This window comes from Rhinichthys klamathensis, unplaced genomic scaffold (assembly GCF_029890125.1).
Source record: "Rhinichthys klamathensis goyatoka isolate OS25496 unplaced genomic scaffold, OSU_Roscu_1.1 h1tg000011l_1, whole genome shotgun sequence".
Lineage (NCBI taxonomy): Eukaryota > Metazoa > Chordata > Actinopteri > Cypriniformes > Leuciscidae > Rhinichthys > Rhinichthys klamathensis.
Window position 1 is genome coordinate 10,480,845 of NW_026606564.1, and position 27,507 is coordinate 10,508,351.

Here is a 27,507-nt window from a genome sequence, read left to right on the forward strand (position 1 = left end):
GTTTAACCCTTTAGAACCTGAAGCTAAAATAGGTGTTTTTCACACATTTTTATTCTTTGACTGTAAAATTCTAAAATAATGTGCTATCTTCATGTGCAAGGTGTCATCTTTTTCAGAAAAAGATTAGCTTTAAACAAATTACAGTTATTGACCATTATTGTGTGTGGTGAGTTTGTAAATAGAATTTAAATAGACAAAAATTTTAAAAAACGAGAATACATTTTCTGATTTTTATTTAGAAAAAAACAGAAATATCACAAACGGAAGGAACTAACACTTTAAAGTTGAAAAATGAAGTATAATACATCAGATACAAGTCTTTTTTGTGACATTGGGTTGCACAGTTTTCATTTAGGACACTTTTTTTCATACCCGCACACACACATACAAATGCGTCCATTCATAGGCACGCACACATACACATGCATACACCACATGCTAAGATATGTGAAAGAGTAACGGCCATCCGCCTCCCAAGTTTCATTAAAAATCATCCCAATCCCCTCTTCTGCTGTCTTCCACTTCTTTCGCGATGTATTTGTTAGTTTCTTTTACTATTTTATGCAATCCAAAACACTCTAACCTGACGCGCTTCGTATCTCTCTGTTCAAATCCTTCCTTCCCGCTCTGCCAGAAAGCTGCTGTCATTTGCTGACGGAATTACCGTAATAAGCCGTATATTGCCGAAAAGCGCATGTTGTCTACTGTCAGGGGCAATTTGAATGGTTTTGATAGTGCGAACGGTTGAAGAGTTACGGTACAATTAATACAGCTTGCTTGTCTGTGTCGGCGACGACACAGCCGGTTCTAAAGGGTTAAAGCTCAATCTTTGGTCCCTATTCATTGTAATTTCATGAAACGAGTATGGAAAACAGTATTAAATTCAAACTTTTTTTTTTTAAATACAGCATGGTCTCTTGCTTGCTTCTTTTTCTATATGTAGTATAGCCCATGATGAAGAGTTGCTTGCTGCAACAACACTGTTTGTAGGTTTAGTAATCCTGAAAATTGTGCATTGTGTCTTTAGGAGCTGGGAGTCCTTGGTCAAGGAAAGCAACCATCCGTTAGAGGAAAGACGAGGCCGAAAGGGAGGCCGACATCTGTCTGGGTAGATGAAGAAGAAGATGATGAGTCTCTGCCTTTCCAGAAGAAAACACGGAAGGAACGAGCCCAAGGGTAGTCTAATACTCTTCCCGAATAATCCACCTGAGTTTATCATTTCATGTTCATCATTCCAGTCATATTCAAGTATATAGATGAATGAAATGTGTAAAAAGAAAACTGCAAATGAGATTGTAGTCACCAAATCATAAAATACTTACAGGTCCAGAAATTTACATTGGAACACATCACTGACGGAATATTCGTGCAAGGATAGACACTTGTTAGTGATGTAGTAAGCAAAAGCAATGTGCCTAATTAATATGTTCTAGTGATTTTTCTGTATTTTAAAAAGTGGATGGGGCCAAGCAGTGATCCCTGAGGTATCCCATTGTGTTAGCAGATGTGCTTGAGCCCCATTTCGAGGGTAATTGTTTCTCATGGGGATGTAAGGTATTTTCAGCATTTACAGAGGCTAGTCTGGGATTTTTATTGCCATCTGATTCCAGAATGTCCGTGTTTTTCTCCCAACACACGTGTAAAAAGTCCTGGCTAAATTACATGCAAGAAGAGATCAATCCAAAAGTCTTGTTGTAAATATTTTTAACCACTGCCATGCACTGTACTAGCCTGACTTCGTCATACTCATATTCTAGTCAGAATGTGAGTCTGATACTGCTCCATAGGGCTTTGATTATGAGGCGTGTCTTAACCGAACTAGGAAAAAAACAACTCTGCACTCAATTGGATAGACCTACAACCAATCAGAGCAACGCAGTAAGTGTTTTTTTATGAGATACGCAAATTGTCAACAGAACTACACGCACGCTGGAAGTAGTAAAATAATGAGTGTTGTTTCTTTTACTTGGTCTTCCATGAGTGCGACCAAAGGAGAAACCACAACGACCACAGGGTTTTCATTGCGTCCCATCTTCTTAGTGACCATCGGAGCCAGCTGATAAAATAAACTTTTGCCGAATCCCGTAGGAAGGACGGCAAACACATCTTTCCGATCGACAAATGCCTTGATTACAGTTCTCTGTTCGTCTATTAAAATGAATGCGCTGTCGATTTCTTTTACAACAGACGCGATAGCGGAATCTATACATCTCAGTTCTCCAGCTGCAGTCATCTCTGAGGGAAACCAGTTCAACCCAAGCGCTCTTTGATAACGTGATGATTACGTAACTGCAGATCATCTGTCCATCATCGTATAAAGCCCGCCCAGGCAATTTGATTGGCCCGACTAATTCTGAACCGATCATAATTACTCAATGGATCGAGTCCAGACCGAACTTCCCGACCAAAAAATGTTGTGTGCGGGGTTTTGGCTGGCATCCAGGCTAGCACTGTACAGTGCAAATTTATTTTTACAGACGTCTTCATGAGAAACAGTTACTGTCCGAATTGGCTTTTGGTCTTTGTTCACACTGGCAGAAAGAATGCTTTGGAGATCAGATTCAGAAATCCTTCATCACGTCGTTGTCACATGAGTCCAGTTTTCCATATGCTATGGTTCAATACATTACTCTCACATAGATTTGACACATTATTTGATACATCATTGTTGTACATGTCTGTGCATTTGTTCTGATGTCCATCTGTATCTGATATTTGACGTGTTATAGGCCAATAGAAGAGGATCCGACGGTGAACGAGGCACTCTCCATGTTTCCAAAGCCGAGGGCACTTCTGGGTAGTGTCGTTCAGGTCGCCACATCATCCTGCAGAGTCAGAGTGAGTTCGAGACTGTTGTTGACCAGCACACACATCTGACAAAAAGACCAGACAAGCATGTTACAATACAGACCGCTACGCTGACAAGTCCCAGAAATCAGTTTATTGAATTAACCAGTTGTTTTGGTTTATATGCAAACCAACAGCAAAGCAAGTAAACCGTGTTTAGAAGACTCTATTAAAAAATCAAGTCATTCCCTGTTAGTGAGTAGTGACGTTAAAACTTAATAATTTGTTTACCTGAATGATTCCATTTGTTATGTGAGATGTGATGTTAAAGGGATAGTTCACTTTGAAATTAATTTTTGATATGTTTTAGCTTACCTCAAGGGCTTCCAAGATGTAGGTGTCTTTGTGTCCACAGTATTTTCAATTTTGATATTTTTAGGTCAAACCGTTATTGTCTGTCAGTCATATAATGCAGGTCTATGGTCACCACCTCAAAGAGCATGCACAGAGAAGTCCAAATTAAACATGATTTAATGACTCGTAAATGTAAGAACACATTGATGGCCTAAGACACGAAACGAGCGGTTTGTGTGAGAAAACGAACAGTATTATATCGTTTTTACCGCTTGTAACGCACAGCCAGGTCCAAGTGATCTGAGGGCGCCGGCGCTTCGGTCTTTTCCGGAAAGCGGCGGAAGTGATCTCTCGCGCATGTACGTCACTCACACAATTGATATTTTTTTTTTTTTTTTTTTTTATTGTTTTCTTTTACGACGGTTTAAACATCCCAGATAAGCGCAAATTAGTACCCTTTTAATTAGCCGTCTTACCTACAATCTCTGTTCTGTGTAAACAATGAGTGACGTACACGCGCGAGAGATCACTTCCGGCGCTTGCCGGAAAAGACCGAAGCGCCCGCGCCCTCAGATCACTTGGACGTGGCTGTGTTTACAAGAGGTAAAAATGATATAAATACTGTTCGTTTTCTCACACAAACCGCTCGTTTCGTGTCTTAGGCCATCAATGTGTTCTTACATTTACGAGTCATTAAATCATGTTTAATTTGGACTTCTCTGTGCATGCTCTTTGAGGTGGTGACCATAGACCTGCATTATATGACTGACAGACAAGAACGGTTTGACCTAAAAATAACAAAATTGAAAATACTGTGGAAACAAAGACACCTACATCTTGGATGCCCTTGAGGTAAGCTAAAACATATCAAAAATTAATTTCAAAGTGAACTATCCCTTTAAATAAGTAAGCTCTAAACAGTATTTAGACTGAACCGCTACTTTAGCAGCATGAGATGACCCATTTTTTAATTTCGTGGGCCAAGAGTTTGCGATGTATTTCTTCCTCCCCTCCCGCGAAACGCTCGCTCTGTCTGGATGCGGTTAAATCCACAGTAAGGATGCTTTCCTGTCACATGTCACACACGTGCACTTCAATAAGCCAAAGAAACGCGCTTATTTATATGCCGGCGAAATCGGTGCAGAAAATGTTGCTGCATGTGTTTGGTTCACGCTTAAGCTGTTTATTCCGATAAAGGACAATGGGTTAGCACATTTACATGACCACATGCATTGTCAGCTTAATCGGGTTAAGAACGTGCATGTAAACGCACTCATTGATTTTCTCATTCTCCTGTTTGTTTCTCCGCTCTGCCGTGTGAAGGAGCTGCTTCAGTACAGGACGACTGGTGGGACGGTGAAGACATGCGAGTTGACCTTACGCTGGCCGGAGGAGATGACCTTTACAGCTCACGGCCGGCGTAGACTGGAAGCGGAGTCTAAAGCAGCAGCACTGGCTTGTCTCCGGTTCAAGGTTGGTTTGTGTAGGACAGACACTCAGGAGATTATTGCAGAAGTTAAAGCAGCTTCAAAAAGTGGATGTGTAACAAAGTTATAGAAGTGGAAGTTTACGGTAAAGCAGGGGTTTTCAAAGTCAAAGACAGTGGGCCTCCCTTCTAACACAACATACATGATTGCATGGGTCCGATATAATGATAGTTTACTTTCACTTTAGACACAACTGGCTGTGTTTATGTGAATACTTACCAAGACGGACATTTGAGACACAAATGTGTGTATTTGACCGTTGAAGCGCAATAAGCCGTGAAAGTGAACTGAATTCAGCAGTCTTGTGCTTCGCCACAGAGAGCCGCCTGTCGGTACCGAATCCAGTTCTCTTTCACAGTTTATTGTGGTTTTCGTCAAGCACATCCCGCTCTTTCTTCTCGTTCATCTGTTTCTTTGCTGCTCTATCGTGTTTGAGCAGTCCTGCGCTGCACAGATATATTTACACACAGATAAACTATATAGAAAAACCCATTGACCAGCCCTACTCCGCGCCTCCCCTGACATGCTCTCGCGCACCACACTTGGATGTACTGAACATTTTTATTTGATTTGGTTGATTTAAATGATAAATCAAAAGCCACAAAAAGCCATAAATCAAAGCCATGTGTCTAACCATGCTGTGTTCCAAGTTTGGAGTTGGTATCACAAAAATGTTGTCGCTTAAAGGTTTTAAAGTGCCATTTCCATAGTAATACAATGTCACATTTTAATTTATTTTGTGTTTAAGAGTGCGAATTATACCTAAAATATGATGAGGAAAATAGGGAATATAAAAAGCAGGCCAACTGTCCTGCCACCACTTGACGGTTAACAGGCTTTGGAGAGTCTGCTCACGAGAGTCGTGAATCCGACTACACCGGTCGTACTTATTTGTGCGTGCCGCCGCTTCAGCGAACGCTGCTCTGTTAGAAATGTGTAAATACAAGTTATGTTAACAAACTTGTTAATCCAATGTATGAACTTCTAGTTTTCATATTTCTGAGATGGCTGAATGCAGCTTTTGAATGTCTCCTTGAACTAATAATGATAATAATATTCACCAGCTGACTGGTTTGATTCTGCCCACAGGAACTGAAGCTTCTGGACGAGCAGAACAACCCTCTGACTCACGCCAGGTACCATCAGCAGGAGGTGCGTGAAGCAGGCGAGAGGCACAGGCGACCCTGCCGTGTCGAAATACCCCAGGATCTGGAACAGAGGATTCAACAGTACCTCGCACAGGTGACATGCATGAGAACTCACTCTGGCCAATCCGGGTTTCACTTAGCGCTAGGTACATAATGGATAAACACCTCATAATTATGTACGTTCACAAATAATTTGGTTACACTTTATTTTAAGGTGACCTAGTTACATTGTATTTACTCAAACAAGTACCATATTGTTCTGAATATAAGACTGTTTTTTTTTTTTTAGAAATGCATCTGAAAAACTGTATTTTCTTATATTCAGGATCTAGACTTTTACATGTCAATAATACACGCGCAACAATCGGTGGCGTCAAATACTCGTAAAACAAGTGTGGGTAGAAATACGGTGTGTCAGGGTGTAATGTTAGAAGATCATGATCTTAAAATCAAAGAAAAGCTTACCGTCTAAGAGAAGCGTGATGTTTTCGTGGCTTGCTGACGGGACCAAACTTCCCCCGTACGTGACTTTAAAACGGCACCCAGATTTCAAAACTAATAAGATTTCACTTCTCCTGTTAATAAAATGTTGGTAGGCTACATGGTTTTCACTGAGATGGATCGCCTAATTATTATCATATTCAGGATTACAGGTTATTTTTTATAAAAGTGTTTATTTTTTAATGTGATGGTTGGTACATTTTACCGGTATTTACCATACTTTCAATACAAAAATTTAAATATGAAAAATGTGCATTATGGAAGTTATTTTCAAATAAAAGCATTTTCTTAACTTTTCCAAAAGGTACATCTTAAAAAAGGGGGGGGGTCGTCTTATAATCAGGGTTGTCTTATATTCTGAACAATACGGTACTGATTAATAATAATTAACTACATGTACTTACTATAGTCACGGTTAGGGTTAGGTTGGTGGTTAGTTACTTGTAATTATGCATATTTTACTGGTATAAATATAACAAGTACATGTAACTGTAACCTTAGAATAAAGTGTTACCAATACATTTTATTTGCCTTCATTTTTGGATATGAACTTTGGCTGCTCCATCTTTTTTTTTTTACATGTTTATTCAATTATTTTAATAATTGTGTAGCACCATAACTTTTTGATATGTTTCAGCATCCAGTGGAGGCTGAAGTTCAGAAGTTGTGGGATGAAGAGGAGCAGCTGTCAGTTCAGTCGTCTTCCATCAGCTCAGATGATGATGATGAGGACGACTTCATTAAAGATGTGATTACTAATAAGCCATACCGCACTCTGCGCCCCGAGGAGGAGGACAGTCTCAGCGACCGGCTGCTCGGCCTGTGGGCGGGGGCGGGGCCTGGGCGAGGGGTGGAGCTTCCGGTGGACTCCTACAAAGAGAGCCTGCTCGCAGCGGTGAAGTCATCACAGGTGGTCGTGATCGCTGGAGAGACGGGCTGCGGGAAGACCACGCGGATCCCACGCTTCCTGTTGGAGGGGCGCGTTAGGAGCGGAGACGGGGCCAAATGCAACATCCTGGTCACACAGCCTCGCCGCATCAGTGCCGTGTCTGTGGCGCAGCGTGTGGCGCAGGAGATGGGACCCGCCCTCCGCCAATTTGTGGGATACCAGGCAAGAACACCCAAAACATTCTGCCCTTTCAATCTGGTCCGAAATCTGTGCTTTATTTGCTTTAAGTCAAATTATCTATTTTAGAAATGCGTGTCATTGGTTTTATTATATGATACAAATGATATTATTGCACAAGTTGTGATTTGTTGACCTTGTATTTTTAATCAATGGCATAACTGGATCTTCCGGTGTAATGGAAGATCTCTCTGGTGACGTACGTAGGACTTCTCCAATCATTTAGTCTGCTTAAACCCCGCCCCCTTCTTACTGTCGACACCTCCATTTTGAAGTGTCATCTCAACATCCAATCAACAATTGGTGGATAGAACCAAGTCCCTGCCCATACTTACTTTTTCTTTTTTTCAGAAGTAGTGTTCATTTCGTTAAAGAAATCTTTCCATGACTAAACGAGACGACATCTTTAAATGATAACTGATTATATCAACATGATGCGATATCATTGACAACTCAGACGACACTAAAATGTAGTTTCAAAATCAAATAAAAAACTTGACCAAAATCACTCTTTGTTTTTGTTAAATAAAAGAGACAAAACTTTAGACTGTTTTTAACAAGCCGAGCTCATTCTAGTTGCCAGATTTCGAGAATTGAAATCCTCCAATCAGAGCTTTACTGTTAAAAGCACACGTTTTCTACCCTGTTTTACTCAATATTTCAGAGCTTTGCAGTTCAGTTGACAGCTCTGAAATGAAAGTGTTACTCAGTCGGTCTGTGTTCGGTCTCGAGCCACTTGCTCTGTGTGCTGCGATCAAACCTTCAGTGATGAACATAACTGTAATAAATCCAAACATTGATCATTGATTGTTTTTGCTGAATAACTGCATTTACTCTGTGTAATAACAATACAAAGTCTTTTTGCTGTTGTTTTAATAGAAAAACATTCATGTAATTTGGAATGATTGGATTACTAGGAATTCACTGTTTAAATTTTTGAGAAAAGTTTCTCATTTTACCAGTAGAGTATGATAAATAGCCTATAATAAATCAAGAAAATAAACCATGCATATATGTGGGTTCACATTCTCTTGATGTGCTTATAGGTGATAGCTAAAAACATTTCTATTTATTATAATTGATTATAATTTTGAGCAAAAAAAATAGTGATTATCAATCTTACCAAGTTTTCATTGACTAAAACTAGACTAAAAAGAAAAACAGGACAAGGTGGACTAAATATGATAAAAACTAAAAAGTACATTTGACAGGAATAAGACTATTGTTTTAGTATCATTGAGATCCTATTATAGTTTGTATAAATATTTTACCATATTTATTTGATATATTTTCTGTTTTCATTAGAAATTTTCTTAAAGATTTAGTAATTTTGTTTTTATTAGATTTTTTATAATATGTATATAGTTTTATTAACGTTTGTTTTAGTTGTTTTAGTACACAAGCTAAATGAGAAATGTTTCCTTGGTATCTTTTAAAAAAACAAACAAAAAAACTAGGGCTGTCAGTTAAACGCGTTATTAACGGCGTTAACGCAAACCCCAAAATTTAAATGGCGTAAATCTTTTTATCGCGCGATTAACGGCCTTTTTGGCCTAGCAAACTTTGTATTTTTTTTTTCACATGCTTTTGCGGCATGCGCGGCGCTGCGTTATGAAACCCATTCATTTCAATGACTTGCGCCGCGCGAGGACGTTTTGTTGCTTCGTCGACCAAAGCGCAAGCGGATCTAGCTAGACCGGAAACAAAACAACAGGCACGCCGCACACACTTGTTTGGGCTTGCGAGCCGGCCAAATAGTTGGTTAACGTTACGTTTTGAGTGGATGACGAGCGCGAGACGCCGAAATGGATGCCAATAAGATTCTGAATGGAAAGTTTACTTTTAAAAAGTTGCCAAATGGTTCCATTGACAAGACCAAAGTGATCTGTGTGTTTTGTCGAGTTATCATCGCAGCACGTCCAGTCTGAAATACCACTTGATGATGGCCAAGCACACACACACACACACACACACACACACAGCTGATGCGAATTCTCCGCCCCCTCGTCAATATCAGGACCTCGTCAGTATTTCTTTCACCCTTTTATTGATGGACAGTGTTACATTGCGTGAGAGATTATTTGCTCCAAGTGAGAATGTTAGTGTGAATTTGAACACAGTTTATGCCAATGTTGTTTTCAATAAAAAACATTTGCACAAAGCAAGCCGATCCACTTTTCCATGTTGATAAGAGCAGTAAAATGAGAAAAAATAATGGGACAAAAAGAAATCAAGAGACATTTAGAATAAATTACATTAACTATGACATTAATGTGATTAATCGCGGTTAAATATTTGAATCGTTTGACAGCACAAAAAAAAAAAAAAAACGTTTTATTTCAAGTAATAGTTTTTTTTTTATTTTTTATGTATGGTTTTAGTCTTAGTTAACTGTCGTAGTGTGATTGTGAATGTGACAGGAAGGCCATCCGAAGTAAAACCTGTGCTAAATCATGTGTGTGTGAAGCGGACCCTGCAAAATGAGTGGGAATAACGCTAAGAAAGAGAGAGAGAGTCTTAGTCAACAATGATCACTCTGCCTTAGAGCATATTATTTTATTATCCCATCACATTTGGGATGTAAAGTTACCTGTCCTTTTCTTGAGACTTAAACACATGTCTCTGGCTCTTCCAGGTGCGTCTCGAGTCTCGTCCTCCTGAGCGCAGCGGTGGCGCTCTGCTCTTCCTCACCGTCGGCGTCCTCCTGCGGAAACTACAGTCCAACCCCGGCCTCCAGGGCGTCAGCCACGTCGTGGTGGACGAGGTCCACGAGAGAGACGTCAACACCGACCTGCTCCTGGCCCTGCTGCACTCCGTCCTGAAGGAGAACCCAGAGCTGCGAGTGGTCCTGATGAGCGCGACCGGAGACACTCGCCGGCTGGCTCAGTATTTCGGCGGATGCCCAGTGGTGCGTGTGCCTGGATTCATGCACCCGGTGCAGGCGAGGTACCTGGAGGATGTGATGAGCGAGATGGGTCGACCGCTCCTGGAGAGGAGCAGGGAGAAGAGGAACGGGGCGGTACGTTCAGATGAAGGCTGAAACACATCATCTGGTTTGCTTGTGTGGTTCACGCTGTAAGGATTTGCTTTTATTCTTCGTCTCAAGGAAGAAAAAGACGTGGCTCCTGATCTTGATCTGGTGGCTGATGTGATTGGCCATATTCACAGGTCTGGAGAGCCAGGTAAAGAGGATTTCAAGGGGGCACAAAGCAGATGATGTGATCATCTTTGGGCCTACGGTATTTACACTTGGACACTTCATGTGTTTTGTCTGATAGAAAAATGCAGTTCATATCTGCTGCCTTTGGTGACATGAACTCTTGAAGTTGCATAGTGTGGGAATTGAAGATCGGATTCATAATCGTTTTGTGGAGACGCGTTAATGTGGCCAATTGAAAATGGAACAATTAACAAATCGAATGGATATTTGATCAGAGAAGACGCATGAAGTGTCAAGTGTAAATAGGCCCTGTATATTAACACACTAAATGCATTTACCAGTGTTAAACATTTAGTTTGAATCTGTTGACTGCACACACACACCCACACACACACACACACACACACCAGCAGTTCTCAGGAAAACCATTTTACTTAAAAGGTTATTGTTGCTATTCTTATGAAACCATATTCTCCCACTTCAAGCTCAAGTACCAGGGCCATAACCAGCATAGATGTTAGGGGACAAACAAAATAAAGTTGTAGTAACTTAATAAAATTGTCTTTAACTTTTGAAGTTGGGCGGCGGGTTTCTAGTTCCCAGCATGCTTTGCAAAGGACTGGATAAGGAGAAGAAATGTTGACATTAAGTGTTATTTTAAAATAAGTGTTGTTTTAACAATCAAACAGTTAAAAGAGTTTGGTGAAGTTTTCATGGTTACCAAAGTAGGAAGGTGAACACTATTAGCAATTAGATTTCCGCGTCAAAGTAGGCGGAGCCTCAAAGACACACCTACCTATTTATCGTCACCACGGACCAATGGCAGTTTAAAGCTGTTTATCAGCCAGAGCAAACTTTTCCACAGTTCACTTCATCAAGCTGTTTTGAACTCCTGAAACAAACTTCGTTTGGGCCTGATTTTGTTCGAAATGACGACGTCATACCAGTTCGTTCTTTGATTTGGCTTGGAATGTTTCAGGGCTTTTATTTGTCTTCTAACCTGCTGCATTGTTTTAAATTTGCCACAGTAAACTCTTTGGAATTAATAACATTTTATTTGACAGGTTATGCTGATTGAAATCACTGAATGGCCTTAAACAATTACTAAATAAACTGCAAAATATTATGTTTTCGAAAACATTTTAAGCACGGATTGCTCGCTGCAACATCTGTGTGACACTATTAGCATGTTAGGGTTCAAAGCGCCAAATGAGAGTAAAAATCGGTATTTTCCTGGTATTTATTTTTATTAATTTTGACAGTGCGTGGTTTTTCTGAGTGATATATGGCTTAGTGCGATTATCAAATTGCAACGGTTGTGATGTAATTATATAAATATATAGTCCGACACGCTGCATGTTTCAGAGTAAAGAAACGTGTTCATTTTCAGTTCACAGTAAATGCTACTCTGCATGTGCTGTGTGTTTGTCGCTTATAATTTGCATTTGGGAACGCAACACGTGCCAACCATCTTCCCAAATTCGTAATGAGAATCTTTTATAAATCTGTTGTTGTCAACAAAGAGAAGCGTTGAGGTCTCCCCGTGGTTTTATGCCAAAATAAAAGCTCAATGGTTTAAAGTTTGAAAGCAAAGAAATTAGGACAACCATAAATGTTAGTATTTTAATTTTACTGTTCTGTAAATTTAAATGAAATAATAATAAAGATAATACTAATTTTTAAAAGTAATAAGTTTATTAATACTTTGTTTTATTATAATATGTATTTTAATATATTATGATTATTAAACGCTTGATTTTTTAAAAATATACAGTACAATTATATGTATTATTGCAATAGCAAGGTATTTCTTTATTAACCCCATAAAAATATTTTTATTAATAATAATTGCAATTGACATAAATGACAAATAATATTTTTGTGATTTGCATTAGACACTAAACTTAGTCACACTATTAAACAGATGTGGTTAGAGTTTTTTCCCATTAATAATATCAATATTAATTAAAAGGGACATAAATGGCTGAGTTTCCTGAAAACAAACCACACCATTAGAAATAAAAAGGTTATATATGGAACCATAAAGGGTTCTTTCTGTCAGGCACTTCACATATAGAACCTTTTATCATAGGATAATTTTATGTATTTAGTTGTAACTGATTAATGTTGTTTTTATTCATTTAATTCAGGAATTACCAATTAAAAATGGTTAATTACCAAATAAAAAAAGTATTGTGCAATCATTAATGACATTTCTCCTTATATTGAACCTTTTGGGCATATAGAGAGTTCTTTAAAATTGAGTCAAGAACTCACTTTTTTTTTTTTCTAAGAATACACATTCGTCCATAACAGACGTTAAATGTTTGTGTCTGCTCAAGCTTTTGCTCTTCTGTCTGCTCTCTTGTATTCTGACTAACAGTGTTGTCTCTGTTCCAGGCGCTGTGTTGTGTTTCCTCCCAGGATGGCAAGACATTAAACTCGTACAGCAGAAACTGGAGGAGAGAGCGGCGTACAGATCAGGCTCACAGATGATTTTACCGTGTAAGCACACCGGCTGCAGCTTTCTCTGAGGATGACTGATACAATGCCTTCATTTGATCAAATATTGAATAATGGCAAACTCAAAAATAATGTACTTTTATATCATATTATACTTTAGCATAGGAGCTAACATTTCTTTTAATCAGCCAAGTGGACACCATTTATTGGTCAATGCAGAAAGTTTTATAATAGCCAAATCGAGCGCTTCAGTGATGATGTATTTGTATAGGTCAGCCATAAGTCATCATCATCCTGGTTCCCTTGACTAAAACCCAATAGGATTTTTCCATTGGCGTTTGGATTATTGCAGAAAATAAGGTTTAGACTACACAATATTTTTGTCACGACAGTCAAGGTGTCAGATTATGTGATTTTGACTCCTGAATTCTTTACATGTCGTCAAAGCGTAAACACACAATGGCTACCGAAGCGGCGTTACCTTAATGCTAATTTCAGTACTCGCCCGGTTGTGGAAACGCCACCGCCATCATTTCTCTTTTTTTCTCTGTCATGGTCGTCCCTCGAGGAAACATCATAAAGGCAGGAGTATTGTTCCCGTAGCTCTATGAATCTGTCCTCCAACTAGCAGCACCAATACAATCGTCTCTCTTTCGTTTCGCCGTGTTTGAAAGCTGTGTACGGAGCTTCTGTGCTCCTATTGGTCAAAGTCACAGATGTGACGGAACCCGTCGTGGAGGACTGATAAAAAGATAAAAAATGCTAGTCTTTTTGTCTGGGCATCGCAGACGTGGCATCAGTTGTCGTACACTATGACTCGCTATACGAGATGTAACGATCAATCCTTGAGTCCCGACGCCCATTACGAATACCCACGACACCCTACGAACTCGGCATAACAAAAACGTATTATTCTTACACGTTTTGTTCATCATGATAATCTTCACAAATGAACACAGCCTCTTAGCCTCTTGTTAGCAACCACCTTTTCCAAGACAAGTAAAATCTTTAAAAATATCACCAGGGAGTATTACTGATGAATAAAACATTAAAATATCTTGAGCTTGTGTTCACCACAGACCTTATTTCAGACATTTAACCAAAAACCCATAAAACAAAAACAAAAAACATTGACTTAAGAAAGACGGAACCGGAAATGTTCAAATGTAATTTTGTTTTCTAGGTTTCGGCCTACAAAAATGTTTAACTTTATTTTAAGGTGTCTTAGCTACAGTGTAATTATACATTTAAATACTGAGTGATATTAACAACATGCGGTTAGGGTTTGGTTTAGGGTTAGTTGCATGTAATCATGTATAATTTACGGTTATTATTACAGTACATGCAACGTAACAGACACTGTAAAATAGTGTTACCAAAAACGTCATCTCTACAGCACTCTATGGCTATGATATCAATCACCAATGTGTTTTTGAAAGTCTGGACAGCAAAAGAACACATGAAATCAGATTCAAACCACATTTGGAGGTGGTCACTCTTAACAAAACGATAACGTCAAAACTGGTGACAGAAATGTCGGAAGTACTCGTACGGTATTCAAACGGTGTGTCCAAAGATTTTGCCTGTGATTACAGCACAGAACACGGGACATACTAATATATATAACCTCTAGTGGTCGGCCGATATATCGCCTCAGCCGATATTCAGTGTTTTTAAAATATCAGCATTAGCCGATAAGTTTTTCTTATTGGCCGACATGTTAGAAACAGGACTTTTACTTTGACGGGTGGCACTCACATTATCTGTCTTCTTCATTAGTTTAAACTTTATGGTCTCTGTTTAACAGTCATATCTAATGTTGAACAAAGAAAATATGCAAACGGTATGCAAAAAAAAATAGCGTCTGCTTTTATTTACATTTACATGTCTGGACACACAAATCTTATTTGATCACTTGCAATTAATAGTGCGGACACTGCTTGAAAAGATCTGATTTGAGAAAAAAAAATCTGTTTTGCCTGCAGTCTTAACATAGCCATAATCGTCTGATTAATTTCCGTAGCTGTTATATGGACTGATCACTAAATCAAATCAAATGAGTGGATATCTGTCTTTGACTCCTCCCCACTCCTCTGTGTATGAAATGCATGCCAGTCATTTTGAGGACATGCTTCTCCTGTTTCTCCCGCAGTGCACTCCAGTATGGCTGTAGCGGATCAGCAAGCTGTGTTCCAGCGCCCTCCGAAGGGCCTGCGGAAGATCGTCCTGGCCACCAACATCGCTGAGACGTCCATCACCATAGACGACATCGTGCACGTGGTGGACGCCGGCTCTCAGAAAGAGCAGAACTACGACCCCAGAACAAAGGTCCTTCCCTCTGCTTTAAAGTCGGCATGAAACGGAAGTTACGATTGTCTTTGCTTTCCTGTTGTGACGTATATACGAGTGAATCTGCTTCTCAAACGATAACAAATGTGGGGCGGGGCATAATATTGTCCGTGGGGAATTGATTGGATGGTTGTGGTTTGCTATTGGCTGATCTCATGTGAGTGACAGGTTGCTCCGCCCTCGTTATCAGAGAAGCTGCAAGTTATTTTGATTAAAGATTGATGCACATGAATTTAAAACGATAATGATGAGCACGTTTATAATTAGGGGTGGGACGATACAGGTACCTCACGATTCAATTCTGTGGCGATATGTGGTCCACGATATGATAATATCACGATTCGCAATATCTACGATATTCAATATATTGGAAGAAATTTCATCAACGATATATCACGATATATGTGACTGAAAAGAAAGATTAACAATGCATGTGTACATATTGAGAATTAATATACCGTAAAACTTCCCGGGTTTTTATTTTCCCAATCGTCGAACTGCACCGGCTTGTATTCGAGACAGGCGTCTATATGAGACAGGCCTTTATAATTTAGTGTTGAGATGTTGTTCATTGAGTTTAGGCGAGTCTCTAATCTCTAAAAATCTCCAAATGCTCCACGTGAAACTGCGGTCTTCCGACCTTTTACTATCGTGTCAATTGATTTTGATTAATATGCGCGAGGGAGAGAGCAAGACAGCGCTCGTGTTGTTTGAAGACGTGAGAGTGCGCGCGCGCGCGGCCGTTGCGCTCTCTCTGCTCGTAAAACCCGAAGTGTCTCCACACTTTAGAGTGGAAACTAGCGGGTGGGTCTTTGATTCGTTTTTTATTGTTTTCCGCCATTCTTCTCGCTTCTCTCTGTTGTTGTTAGTTAACTTGTGTTCTTCACTGGCCGCTGTTTGCGCCACTTTACCCCTATTTACTCGAACAGCGCCCCCCGCAAACAGAATGGTAGATATTGGGTAGTGACAGTGACACTGACAACGGGTAAATTAATCATTTTGTGTTGTAATAAAATATCGATATTGGGCGTTAGTGTATCGATTATTTATTGCGACAGAGAGCACAACAATATATTGCAATATCGATTTTTTTTCCCACCCCTATTTATAATTAATGCAATATTCCATAAAAACCCCCCAAGATTTGTCCATTTTGATTTCAATGTGACGACTTTAAAGTTATGAGAACTGGCATAGCAGGAAAAGTAAAGCCGTTGAAAGCTGATTGTTGCTTTGTGTTCTCAGGTCTCTGGTCTGAACACGGTCTGGATTTCACAAGCAAACGTTACTCAGCGAAGAGGAAGAGCAGGCCGCTGCCAACCTGGACATGCCTACCACCTCTACCCCCGAAAACAGCTGGACAGCATGGACACGTTCCCCATCCCTGAAATCCTGCGCACCCCTCTGGAGAGCGTGGTCATACAAGCCAAGATCCACTGTCCAGACAGCAAAGTGAGGGAGCAAACCCATGTTCAAATTAGGGCTGAACGATTTTGGAAAATAATCTAATTGCGATTTTTTTTTTTTAACCAATATTGCGATTTAATATGCGATTACTTTTTAAGTTCTTTGTCTTCTGTATTATTCGACAAAGACAAGCAATAAATCATTGTATAGTAGGGATGGGAATCTTTAGGCACCTCATGATCTACTTTTTTTTCGTAATTAATATTATTAATAACAGTTAAAAACTTTGTGTAATTATACGTATTTTTAAAAATAATTATTAAAAAAACATGTTAAGAATTTTTAACGAATATAGCTTCAAAATATAAAAGCTAGTAAATAAAGAGGAAAAAAACATATTACAAGCAATAAACAAAGAGTGCTTTCAGTATTTAAAAGTAGGCCGTCTGAACATTTTCCATTCAAGAGCTGTGAGTGATTTGTCTTCTCAGTTTAGATACGATAAGCTGCATTCACACTAATGCACAGATCCCTTTTGAAATATAAGATGTGGTTTGTCCTGTTGGTTAAGATATGACTGACCGCGTTTACATTCATTTCGCGTCATAAAAGCATTTTGAGATGCCAGTACATTAACCAATGAGTCGCTCACAGCCGCATGCGCGAGTGCTCTTCACAAAGCGCGCGTAAGTATTTTAAATTGAAAGCAGCCTTCTCAGTGATTTTCATATTTTTAATATATAAGCCAACTGCATTCCAAAAGACATAAAAATGCCTTAGTAGAGCATTTGTGAGAAATTCTGGCGGGTGAAACCGCGAACTGCAAGAGTAACATCAAGCAAAGCGGCAACCAGTGCGATAAAGCCCACGAATGTCCTTGTAATTCGCTTAACTAAACCTTTCCGAACTTTATGAAAGATTATTTTTCGAGAGAGAGAGAGAGAGAGAGAGAGAGAGAGAGAATACGGCTGTTTCTAAAGCACACACAGCGTCATCACGTATCTGTTTAAAAACTAAGCTCAGACTCGATTCTGAAATTCTCTGAATATATTATACATTATATATATATATATATATATTACAACATAATATCACATAAATCAAACATAAACTGTTCTTTCCTGTATATGCCAGGCCTATATGCGTAGCGTGCCAGTTGATGCTACATCTGCAGACTGCTTTTCTCTCGCGTGTCACGTGACCAGAGTGTAATCGCAGCCTTTGCGGTTTAAAAATCGCGTTTCATCATATCGTGATATTATCGCAAATGCAATTAATCGTTCAGCCCTAGTTCAAATCTGCTTTCTGGTCACTGTTTACAGTTTGCAGAATAACGGTTTTGACCTACAGTGAAGAGGCTTCATTTTGTCAGTTCTCGACATAGTCAAGATCTGATTGGATTGAAAACATTGTCATTCTTCCTCATGCAGGCTGTGGACTTCCTGTCGCAAGTGCTCGACTCCCCAGACAGGCAGGCCGTGAAAGCTGCTGTGAAGAACCTAATGGAAATCGGTAATGGTTTTAAATGTTGCTGAAAGTAGAGCTGTCGAAGTGAACCTGTTAAATCATGCAATTAGTTCATTTTGTTGAACGGCATTTGTAGAAGACAATATTTTCAAGAGCAACAACAGTGTGACTGTCGAATTCACATACACACTCTTGATTCATACACAATCAGTAAAATATGGAGAAAATTCATTTTCCCATTCATTTTAGTTACAGCATGATCATATTTCATCTCTCAATAGACTGATATACTGTGGTGTTTCTAGATTAATGTGTTTGCATTTGGCCTTTTACAATGTGACAGTTACATTGACTTGCATTTAATTAAATTGATTTAAACCGATTTAAACACTTTAGTTCACAGCTCATTCAGGCAATAAAAAAAGATCGGCAGCAGCTGTTTGTAAATAGCAGTCAGTCGCTTTCCTCTCCACGCCCCAGCTCCTGTTATCAGACAGGTTTCTTTTGTAATGCTGTCTGCCTCAAACACACAATGGTGGGCGGAGTTGGAGCAAATATCTTCTGCCAACAATGCGGGCTTCTCGATGTAAATAGACACCCGGAAAAGATTTCCTGAGGACCACATCATATTTTTAAGGATAATGTAACAGTTTCCCTAGTAGAAATATTTTGTATAAATTAGTGTTTTTTTATTTAAAAATAAGTTTTCTTGTTTATTTCTTAATTTTTATTTATTTATTTCAAGCAAAGAGTGTAACAACAGAAAAAAAAGCACAATAATAGTAATAATAATAATAATAACTTATACACTTATGCTTGAAATGGAGTGGGGAGAAGTAAAACTATATTTACTTCATTACTTCTAACTATTACTTTTTGGTATGTATGTATTACTAATTATAATTTTTGTTTTCATTTAAAATGCAAGTTATTTTAGTACTTCAACTTTAAACAAAAATTAGACATTTTATTTAACTTAATGCCTTTATTTCAGGTTTTAGTTGTCGATAATAACCTTGCTTGAAAAGCTGAAGTGCATGTTAAAACCATGAATCCCAATGCTATAAATGATACACACACACACACACAATTCAACACCTCATCACATTTGCATAATTGTTGATCTGAACAGATGTCGTTAGCAGTACTTTTGTTGTTGTTGTTGTTGTTTTTTTGACTAAAAGATTGTATTGTCTGTTGTCAGTATTGTCAATTTGTTCTGCTGCATGGAAATTACCATCACATACAAGATAGACAAATACACAACCTCTATGGTACATTAACCTTAACACTACGTTAACTCAACCTAACTTTTCCTTTTTCTTTTTAAACTAAGCAACGTTATAGCACATGGTACAAATGAAAATTGTAATCTCTTTGACTTTGCTGAGCTGACTGACTCTCTGTCTCTCTGTCTCTCTGTCTCTCTGTCTCTCTCTCTCTCTCTCTCTCTCTCTCTCTCTCTCTCTCTCTCTCTCTCTCTCTCTCTCTCTCTCTCTCTCTCTCTCTCTCTCTCTCTCATCTCTCTCTCTCTCTCTCTCTGTCTGTGTCTGTCAGGCGTGCTGGACGGCTCGGAGAATCTGACTCCGCTGGGACAGCGCGTGGCCTGCATGTCCTGTGACCCGCGCTTGGGGAAAGTCTTGGTCCTCTCCGCTGTGTTTTCTTGCGTTCTTCCTATTTTGTCTGTGGCAGCCTGTTTGACTCGAGACCCCTTCTATAACAGCATGCAGAACCGGGCCCTCGTCTCCAAGGTCAGAGTCTGTTTGTCTGTTGTAGCATTCACAAATGTATCCGTTTTTCTGCACGAGTTCTCTTTTCTGTGCTAATATACTGCTCCTCTGTGTAGGCCAAGGCCGCCCTGAGTGGGTCCAGCTGCAGTGATTATCTGGTCTACAGTCGAGTTGTTCAGAAGTGGAAAGAGCAACAAGGCAAGGAGAATAAACAGGACTTTCTGGACAAATATACTCTGTCTGGAGCCAGTCTGCGCTTTATACATGGTGAGACATGATTCATCTACAGTTGTGCTCAAAAGTTTACACTCCCCTCGCAGAATCGGCAAAATGTTAATCATTCTCTTAAATTGGATGATCAGGGTAAATTGTACTGAAGGGCAGTACTAAATGAAAAAAAAAAGTGATCTTTAAACAAAATAAGAAAAAGTGTTCAGATCTTGTTCAAAAGTTTGCACCCCTGGCTCTTAATGCATCATCTTCCTTCTTGAGCATCAGTAGCCGCGTTTCCATTACAGATTTGCGCAAAAATTTTGCGATTTTTTTTCTAAATATCGATAAAAAACTATTGCGAAATGACGCGTTTCCATAAGCCGATGTTATGCGACTTTGGACGTTTGTAGGTTTATAGCACATGTGAATAGACGTGCAGCCACCGCACAAGACATTATTATTATTAATGGAAGGAGACGTGGTGTGTTATCCAAGCATTAATGGTAAGGAAAGACCCTAATACTGTGAACGGCACATGAGGTGTTTCTGTGTGTTTCTCCCTCATTTCTGCTCCAAGGTCTTGATTGTGGCATTTCTTTGAGGTTTAGAATCCAGTATTCCTGTAATTCTTTTTTCTTTTATGAATTTAATAAAGAACTTTGTCTCATATTCTGTCCAAACGGTCCGTGTACTTTTGCGTCCATTTATTTTTCCTTTTTTAACCCGTAGCCTAATTGAAAAACGAAAAATGAACGGTTGTTGTATTTTTAAAGCGCAAAGTTGAACAACAAATTTTCAATTTGAACTGTAGCCTACTACACACCAAATGCTGCGCAAAAAAATATAGACGAATTTTCAGATTTTTGTTTACGACTTTTTGCCCCTTTATTAAACATTTAAAATATTCACAAATTAATATGAAAAAAATGTTGATTTTACTGGTTTTCTAAGGCCAAATTAGAACCCGATGATATTTTTCCCGCAGTGCTGAATAAGAAGAGCCATGTCTCTGGAACCATAGCCTACAGAGAGGTGATTTATAGGTGATTATAGGCTAATGATAATAAATGTGTCTGAAAAAAATAACGAGGCATTTTAATTGTTTATTAATAAACTAGTGTTAGTGCCGACTGCAAACATATTTTCATCTCCACTGTAAAGCGGATGCGCCTTAAGAGAGAAATGTACCTTTCATATGGATTACATAATCAGAAGGTATTTGCTTTCGATTTGAATTTGTTCGTTTAAAAGTGGACATTTCAAGCTTTAGCTTTTAGCCTCCGTAATGCAGTGCGCCCTCCACACTTCGCACAAACCCTTGGATATATACGTCAAAATCTTGTGTTTATTTGTGATAATCTTAGCCCTGTGTTATTATGGTCTAACCTGTATTATGAATGACATTTGACGAATTGCTTTGTTCCTTTTTTGGATAAATGCGCCTTCTAAATATGTAGCCTAATAAATGTAGCCTAATAAATGTAATAGGCTATAATAATTATTATTATTATTATTTGCGTTTATAACTATTAATGACTTCACTTAAGACAGTAATATGTTTATCATAAATAATTGATGAATGTATTATTTTTATATAACCTTTTACAGTTTTGGAAAATGAGTTGTGTTATATTTCTTTTTTTGTATGAGAAGTCTTTTTTTGCTATTCTATTATAGCCTACTGAGCTTTTTTCTCCCCCCCAAAAAAAGGACTTTAAAGATAGTACCGGGCTAAATGTCGTTTTTTAGAAAATTCAAGAAATTACAAAGAACTGATATTTACAAATCTGAGAGCGTGGATTAGGATATCGTGGGTATAGGCCTACAGTTTATTAATCCGTGGGCACGATTTGTTAAACCGATCGAGGGAACAGTTTGTACTCAACCGTGAGTAGGCACGGTTTAGAAACTTGAGGGGACGGATTGCAAAACCGTCGCCACAGATTTTTTTTCATTTAGGCTATTTTATTTTTTCACAGACGCTCCATATTATCTAAATGTTCCAGGTCAAAATGAAATGCAGAAATCAAATTTCGCAAAGTTGTAGGCCTATGTCAATTAGGCCTATTTGATTTTCAATTAAATAAGCAATAGGCTATATAAGGAAAATAAGTTTGTATGTGAATATTTTTTCACCAGTCTAAAAACTAATAAAGAAGAAAGCATGTTTTTCGTTTTTCATACGAGTTAAAGGAAAAACGAATGGAGGCAATAGCCTACACGGACCCCAAACACACGCGCCTTCTAAGTCAGGTGACTGTAATTGCGCAAAAACTGTTTCCATTGCAATTGCCTGAAAAACCACCTCATGCGAGCGTAAAAACTTTTTTGCGATAAATGGGAGTTTTTGCGAAATTGACGTGTTTCCATTGAGCGTATTTTTAATTCGCAATTTCAATTTGCGCAATTTGAAGGGTAATGGAAACGCAGCTAGTGAGTGTTTGCAGCTTTCGCAATAGTTGTGTATGAATCCCTCAATTTACCCTTCGTCTGGAGTTTGATTGACAGGCGATCTGACCAATCAAAACAAGGAATCCACAATTTTGTCCAACAAGCAAACCAGACAGAAGAGTTAACGGAGTAACGTTGGTGGACTTGCTTTGGCCAATTCATTTGTCATCATGAGCATGCAGACGCATGCCGAGTCCATGCAAGGAAACATGTTTCCTCGTACTTTAATGTGACGCAAAACCAGAACATACACAAGCGTCATCTTAAACTTGGCTGTTGTTCTGTGAATCAGGGCATGTCTTGTTTTCTGCAAGAAATCAGAAAGCAACAGATATGTAGAGCAGAGTTTCCGCTAGAAAAAAATGGTGCCCATCAACATGACTGGCAGAGTTTTCGTTTTACGGACATTTTGATGATATGCCAGTCAAATATCGCCTCTTAATTAGTCAAGTTGAGGAAAACTGGAGGCAGGCTATGTAACTTAAAGTGCGTATGTCAGGTTAAATTCGTAATTATGGTTAACACAAAATAGTTAGGGGAAATACACGTTTGACAAGTTGTTGTATTGTTTTGTATGATTTTCCATACCTAAAGGCAGAATATAAGATGAAAAAGTTCGTTATTTTCAGTACTCACTTAAAACTGCTCCTCCGCCCAAACGTCTCCCAGGGCGCTGAGAAAGTGAGTTTGTGAGCTGTGTTGATAATTGTACGAGTGATAGAGCGAGAGAATTAGTGATTAGGACATTTATTTATTAGTTAGTACTATTTAAGTTAGGTAGTTAGTTAGGTATACGCAGGGCGTATTTTCACAATGGTGAATTACTGCGTTTGTGCTGGGTGATAAAACACAGTTAAAACCGGTCACAGAGTCCACTTTTTCCCCAAAAAAGCAGGTCTGTGTTCCGTGCCTGGGTCAACTTTGTTCGGACCAAACGCGCTGACTTCAGTGCTGCTTCGGTCTCCAAGACTTCGGTCAATTTGCAGCGCCCATTTCTTCGATTGCGCCCGCACCTCTCTCTCTCTCTCTCTCTCTCTCTCTCTCTCTCTCTCTTCTCTCTCTCTCTCTCTCTCTCCTCTCTCTTCTCTCTCTCTCTCTCTCTCTCTCTCTCTCTCTCTCTCTCTCTCTCTCTCTCATCTCTCTCTCTCTCTCTCTCTCTGTGTCTCTGTCTCTCTCTCTCCACTTCAGTGCTGCTTCACACACACCAACACATTCCAGCATTGCAATCTTGACATCGCAGCCTGTTCATTATAAAACGTAATCATGAACCTGGGCAGAACGAAAACATGTTTTGCTTTCAGCCAAATTTTGCCAGAAGTGTCCTAGATGAGTAAAAACCTTCACAGACATGCGTCTTTAAAGTAAATGTGCATTTTTACATTTCTTCACTGCCTTTATAAATTGTGCCGTGGCCATAAATGGTATGTTTGAAGACCAAGTGTAAAATGCTCAGTTTGATGCTGCTTTTAGTCATTTTGGAGCCATAGTAACCAAAAAAACCTTTCCTTTGTCTCTTAAACAGGCCTGATGCAACAGTTCAGTGAGAACTTGTCTGATGCTGGACTGTTGGCTCATTCTGCTGAATGTCTGCGTGTCTCGTCTCATCTGAACCAGCACAGTCAGCAGGAGCAGTACTTAAAGCAGTGCTGGTTGCTGGCCTCTATCCTAAACCTCATACAGGTACCACACACTTCCAGATACTCTATATATGCAGGACATTTACACTCACCTAAAGGATTATTAGGAACACCTGTTCAATTTCTCATTAATGCAATTATCTAATCAACCAATCACATGGCAGTTGCCTCAATGCATTTAGGGTGTGGTCCTGGTCAAGACAATCTCCTGAACTCCAAACTGAATGTCAGAATGGGAAAGAAAGGTGATTTAAGCAATTTTGAGCGTGGCATGGTTGTTGGTGCCAGACAGGCCGGTTCTGAGTATTTCACAATCTGCTCAGTTACTGGGATTTTCACGCACAACCATTTCTAGGGTTTACAAAGAATGGTGTGAAAAGGGAAAAACATCCAGTATGCGGCAGTCCTGTGGCGAAAATGCCTTGTTGATGCTAGAGGTCAGAGGAGAATGGGCCAACTGATTCAAGCTGATAGAAGAGCAACTTTGACTGAAATAACCACTCGTTACAACCGAGGTATGCAGCAAAGCATGGTGGTGGTGGTGTAATGGTGTGGGGGATGTTTTCTTGGCACACTTTAGGCCCCTTAGTGCCAATTGGGCATCGTTTAAATGCCACGGCCTACCTGAGCATTGTTTCTGACCATGTCCAGCCCTTTATGGCCACCATGTACCCATCCTCTGAAGGCTACTTCCAGCAGGATAATGCACCATGTCACAAAGCTCGAATCATTTCAAATTGGTTTTTTTGAACATGACAATGAGTTCACTGTACTAAAATGGCCCCCACAGTCACCAGATCTCAACCCAATAGAGCATCTTTGGGATGTGGTGGAACGGGAGCTTCGTGCCCTGGATGTGCATCCCACAAATCTCCATCAACTGCAAGATGCTATCCTATCAATATGGGCCAACATTTCTAAAGAATGCTTTCAGCATCTTGTTGATTCAATGCCACATAGAATTAAGGCAGTTCTGAAGGCGAAAGGTGGTCAAACACAGTATTAGTATGGTGTTCCTAATAATCCTTTAGGTGAGTGTATATGTGACATTTATTTTCTAAGATCATTTCAGACCTTTTTTTTCTTTTTCTTTTTTAAACTGATTGATGAAAAATACTGTATTAACTAAAACACTATTGCTCTAGTCAATTTTGTTTTGATGCCCGGTTTTATGTGGACAAGCCCGAAGCTTATGGTTTCACTGTGTGAATTGTATGTCCTTATAAAACAGACAAAGGATTACATATTTGTAATTACTGGTCCCAGCACAAAAAAAATAACCCCTGGCTTTCTGCATCTGGCACAATATCTGCATAGGCGCATATCTATTAATAAAATATCTGAACTTTACCAAGGTGAAAAGAGGCACAGTGACCAAAGGTGGGAGATTTCGTCCTGAAAGTCTCTGCTACCGGACGGAGAGCACCCCTGTGCTGCTGCACCGCTCCTCCGTCAACAGGTGAATATGATGTTTAGAGTCAGATAGAGAGATTAATAAATCTGCTAAATGGATGGATCGACATTGATGGTGTTTTGTTTGTATTGTTGTAATATGAATTTCTATAGGAAATTTCTTTTGAAAACATTGGGCATTACAGCAGAGATATATTCTGTAATTAATGTCCTATCCCAAATCCTGACCATTTTTCACCCACAATTTTTTAAAATTTTTTTGCTATTGTATCTGTATAATGTTCTCTTACGATTAATTTAGTAAACAGTAACGATATAGTCCGCTTGTGTGGACGCTAATGTAGTTATCGTTCCTCGTTACGTCACCACCTTGCCTGTGCTGGTGAAAATGTGCATCACAATCTTCATCGCAGATTAATTTGCCTGAGTTTAAGACGCTGTTCTGTTCAGTTGAAGTCATGTGTTGTGTGTCGTTTAGGGGAAATCAGAATCTCCCGAGTCGCTGGCTCACCTTCTTCTCTGCTATGAAATCAAATGATCAAGTGTTCATCAGAGACTCTTCGGTGGTTCATCCACTAGCGCTGTTGCTCCTCACAGACTGTGACCTCAGCGAGAGAGGTAATGAATGCCTGCCATCCCCACAGAGTTGGATCTTGGATTCTGATCATTATTCTATGGAAGATTGTTTCCGCCACGGATTAAAAAAAACAAAACAAAAACAGTAATTGCTTTTTTTCTTGCAGTTGCAAGTTTATATCTCACAATTTTAACTTTAGAACTCACATTTCCAAGTTTATTTTTAACAATTGCGTGTTAATCTCGCAATTCTGAGAAATTGTTTTTTTTTTCACATTTATTTATATAGTGCTTTTTACAATACAGATTGTTTCAAAGCAGCTTTACAGAGATAACAGAAAAATAATGCAACAAAGTTAGAAGAAAATAGCGTCACAGTCCAGCTTAAGTAAGTTCGGTGATGGTTCAATACCTATATTTCTTCATTCCGTGGCGGAAACAAGCTTCCATATTCACTTCATACTGAAATATAATGTAAGCTTTATGTATGTCAATTCAATTCTTTATGCAAATCAATTCATGTTTGCTCTGAAAAGTTGTGTATACAGTGGTAATATATATTTTTGTTTTTTTTTTAGTTCTGGGAGATCGGGTAGAGGTGGCATTACCAGGTCATACACTCATACGATGGGAGTTTTCCCTCAAGTCTGGGAGTTGCTGTGGGACCTGCGCACTTCCCTACAGGCCATGATCCACCGCAATCTTCGACCGTCTGAATGTGCATCCAGCTCGGACAGCCGGAAGGACAGTGAGCTTATTGGCTTATTAGTGGACCTTCTGAATAACACCGACTCAGAAGCTAGCAGTGATCAGGAGGACTTCAGTCTGAACTCCACAGACGACGTTAAGGCTGACAGTTTTTAATGGACACGTGGTACTGTAAATTATTTGAGAAAGATGTTTTTCCATTCCAGGCAAACAGCTGTGCATATGAAGACGGTCTGAGTAAAGACTGTGTAGTACGAATCAAACTCTCTCCTGTCAGAACACAATCATACGGGTCACGTCGGGGCATGTTGACTCAAACTGCTTGAATAGCACTAATTTAAGTAATTTATTGAAGTTAAAAGAACAGTGACATTTCTCACTAGTATACTATGTAAAACATGTTTGCACAAAGGTCTTTTCATGAAGATTAAAAGCTGAGTGTTGTAACTATGTAGAAATGTATGATGCTATAAGATTGCACCGTACCAAATTAAAAAGACCCTATACATTTTTTTTTTTTACAGTAACAA

At 39.1% G+C, this 27,507-nt stretch overlaps 1 protein-coding gene across 1 annotated transcript in view; it reads left to right on the forward strand.

The window, feature by feature from the left end:
• The window catches only part of dhx30 (DEAH (Asp-Glu-Ala-His) box helicase 30), a 30,849-nt gene extending 3,364 nt beyond the window's left edge, over nt 1-27,485 (forward strand). Inside the window, 17 exon segments of the mRNA XM_056265327.1 lie at nt 1,028-1,176; nt 2,730-2,838; nt 4,465-4,614; nt 5,718-5,870; nt 6,915-7,388; nt 10,039-10,585; nt 12,964-13,068; nt 15,179-15,354; nt 16,621-16,827; nt 18,213-18,294; nt 19,807-20,000; nt 20,096-20,246; nt 24,166-24,323; nt 25,636-25,739; nt 26,172-26,311; nt 26,848-26,904; nt 26,907-27,485. Coding sequence (XP_056121302.1) covers nt 1,028-1,176; nt 2,730-2,838; nt 4,465-4,614; nt 5,718-5,870; nt 6,915-7,388; nt 10,039-10,585; nt 12,964-13,068; nt 15,179-15,354; nt 16,621-16,827; nt 18,213-18,294; nt 19,807-20,000; nt 20,096-20,246; nt 24,166-24,323; nt 25,636-25,739; nt 26,172-26,311; nt 26,848-26,904; nt 26,907-27,133 — 3,183 coding nt within the window. The 3' untranslated portion in view covers nt 27,134-27,485.
• Nucleotides 27,486-27,507: the final 22 nt, after the last annotated feature.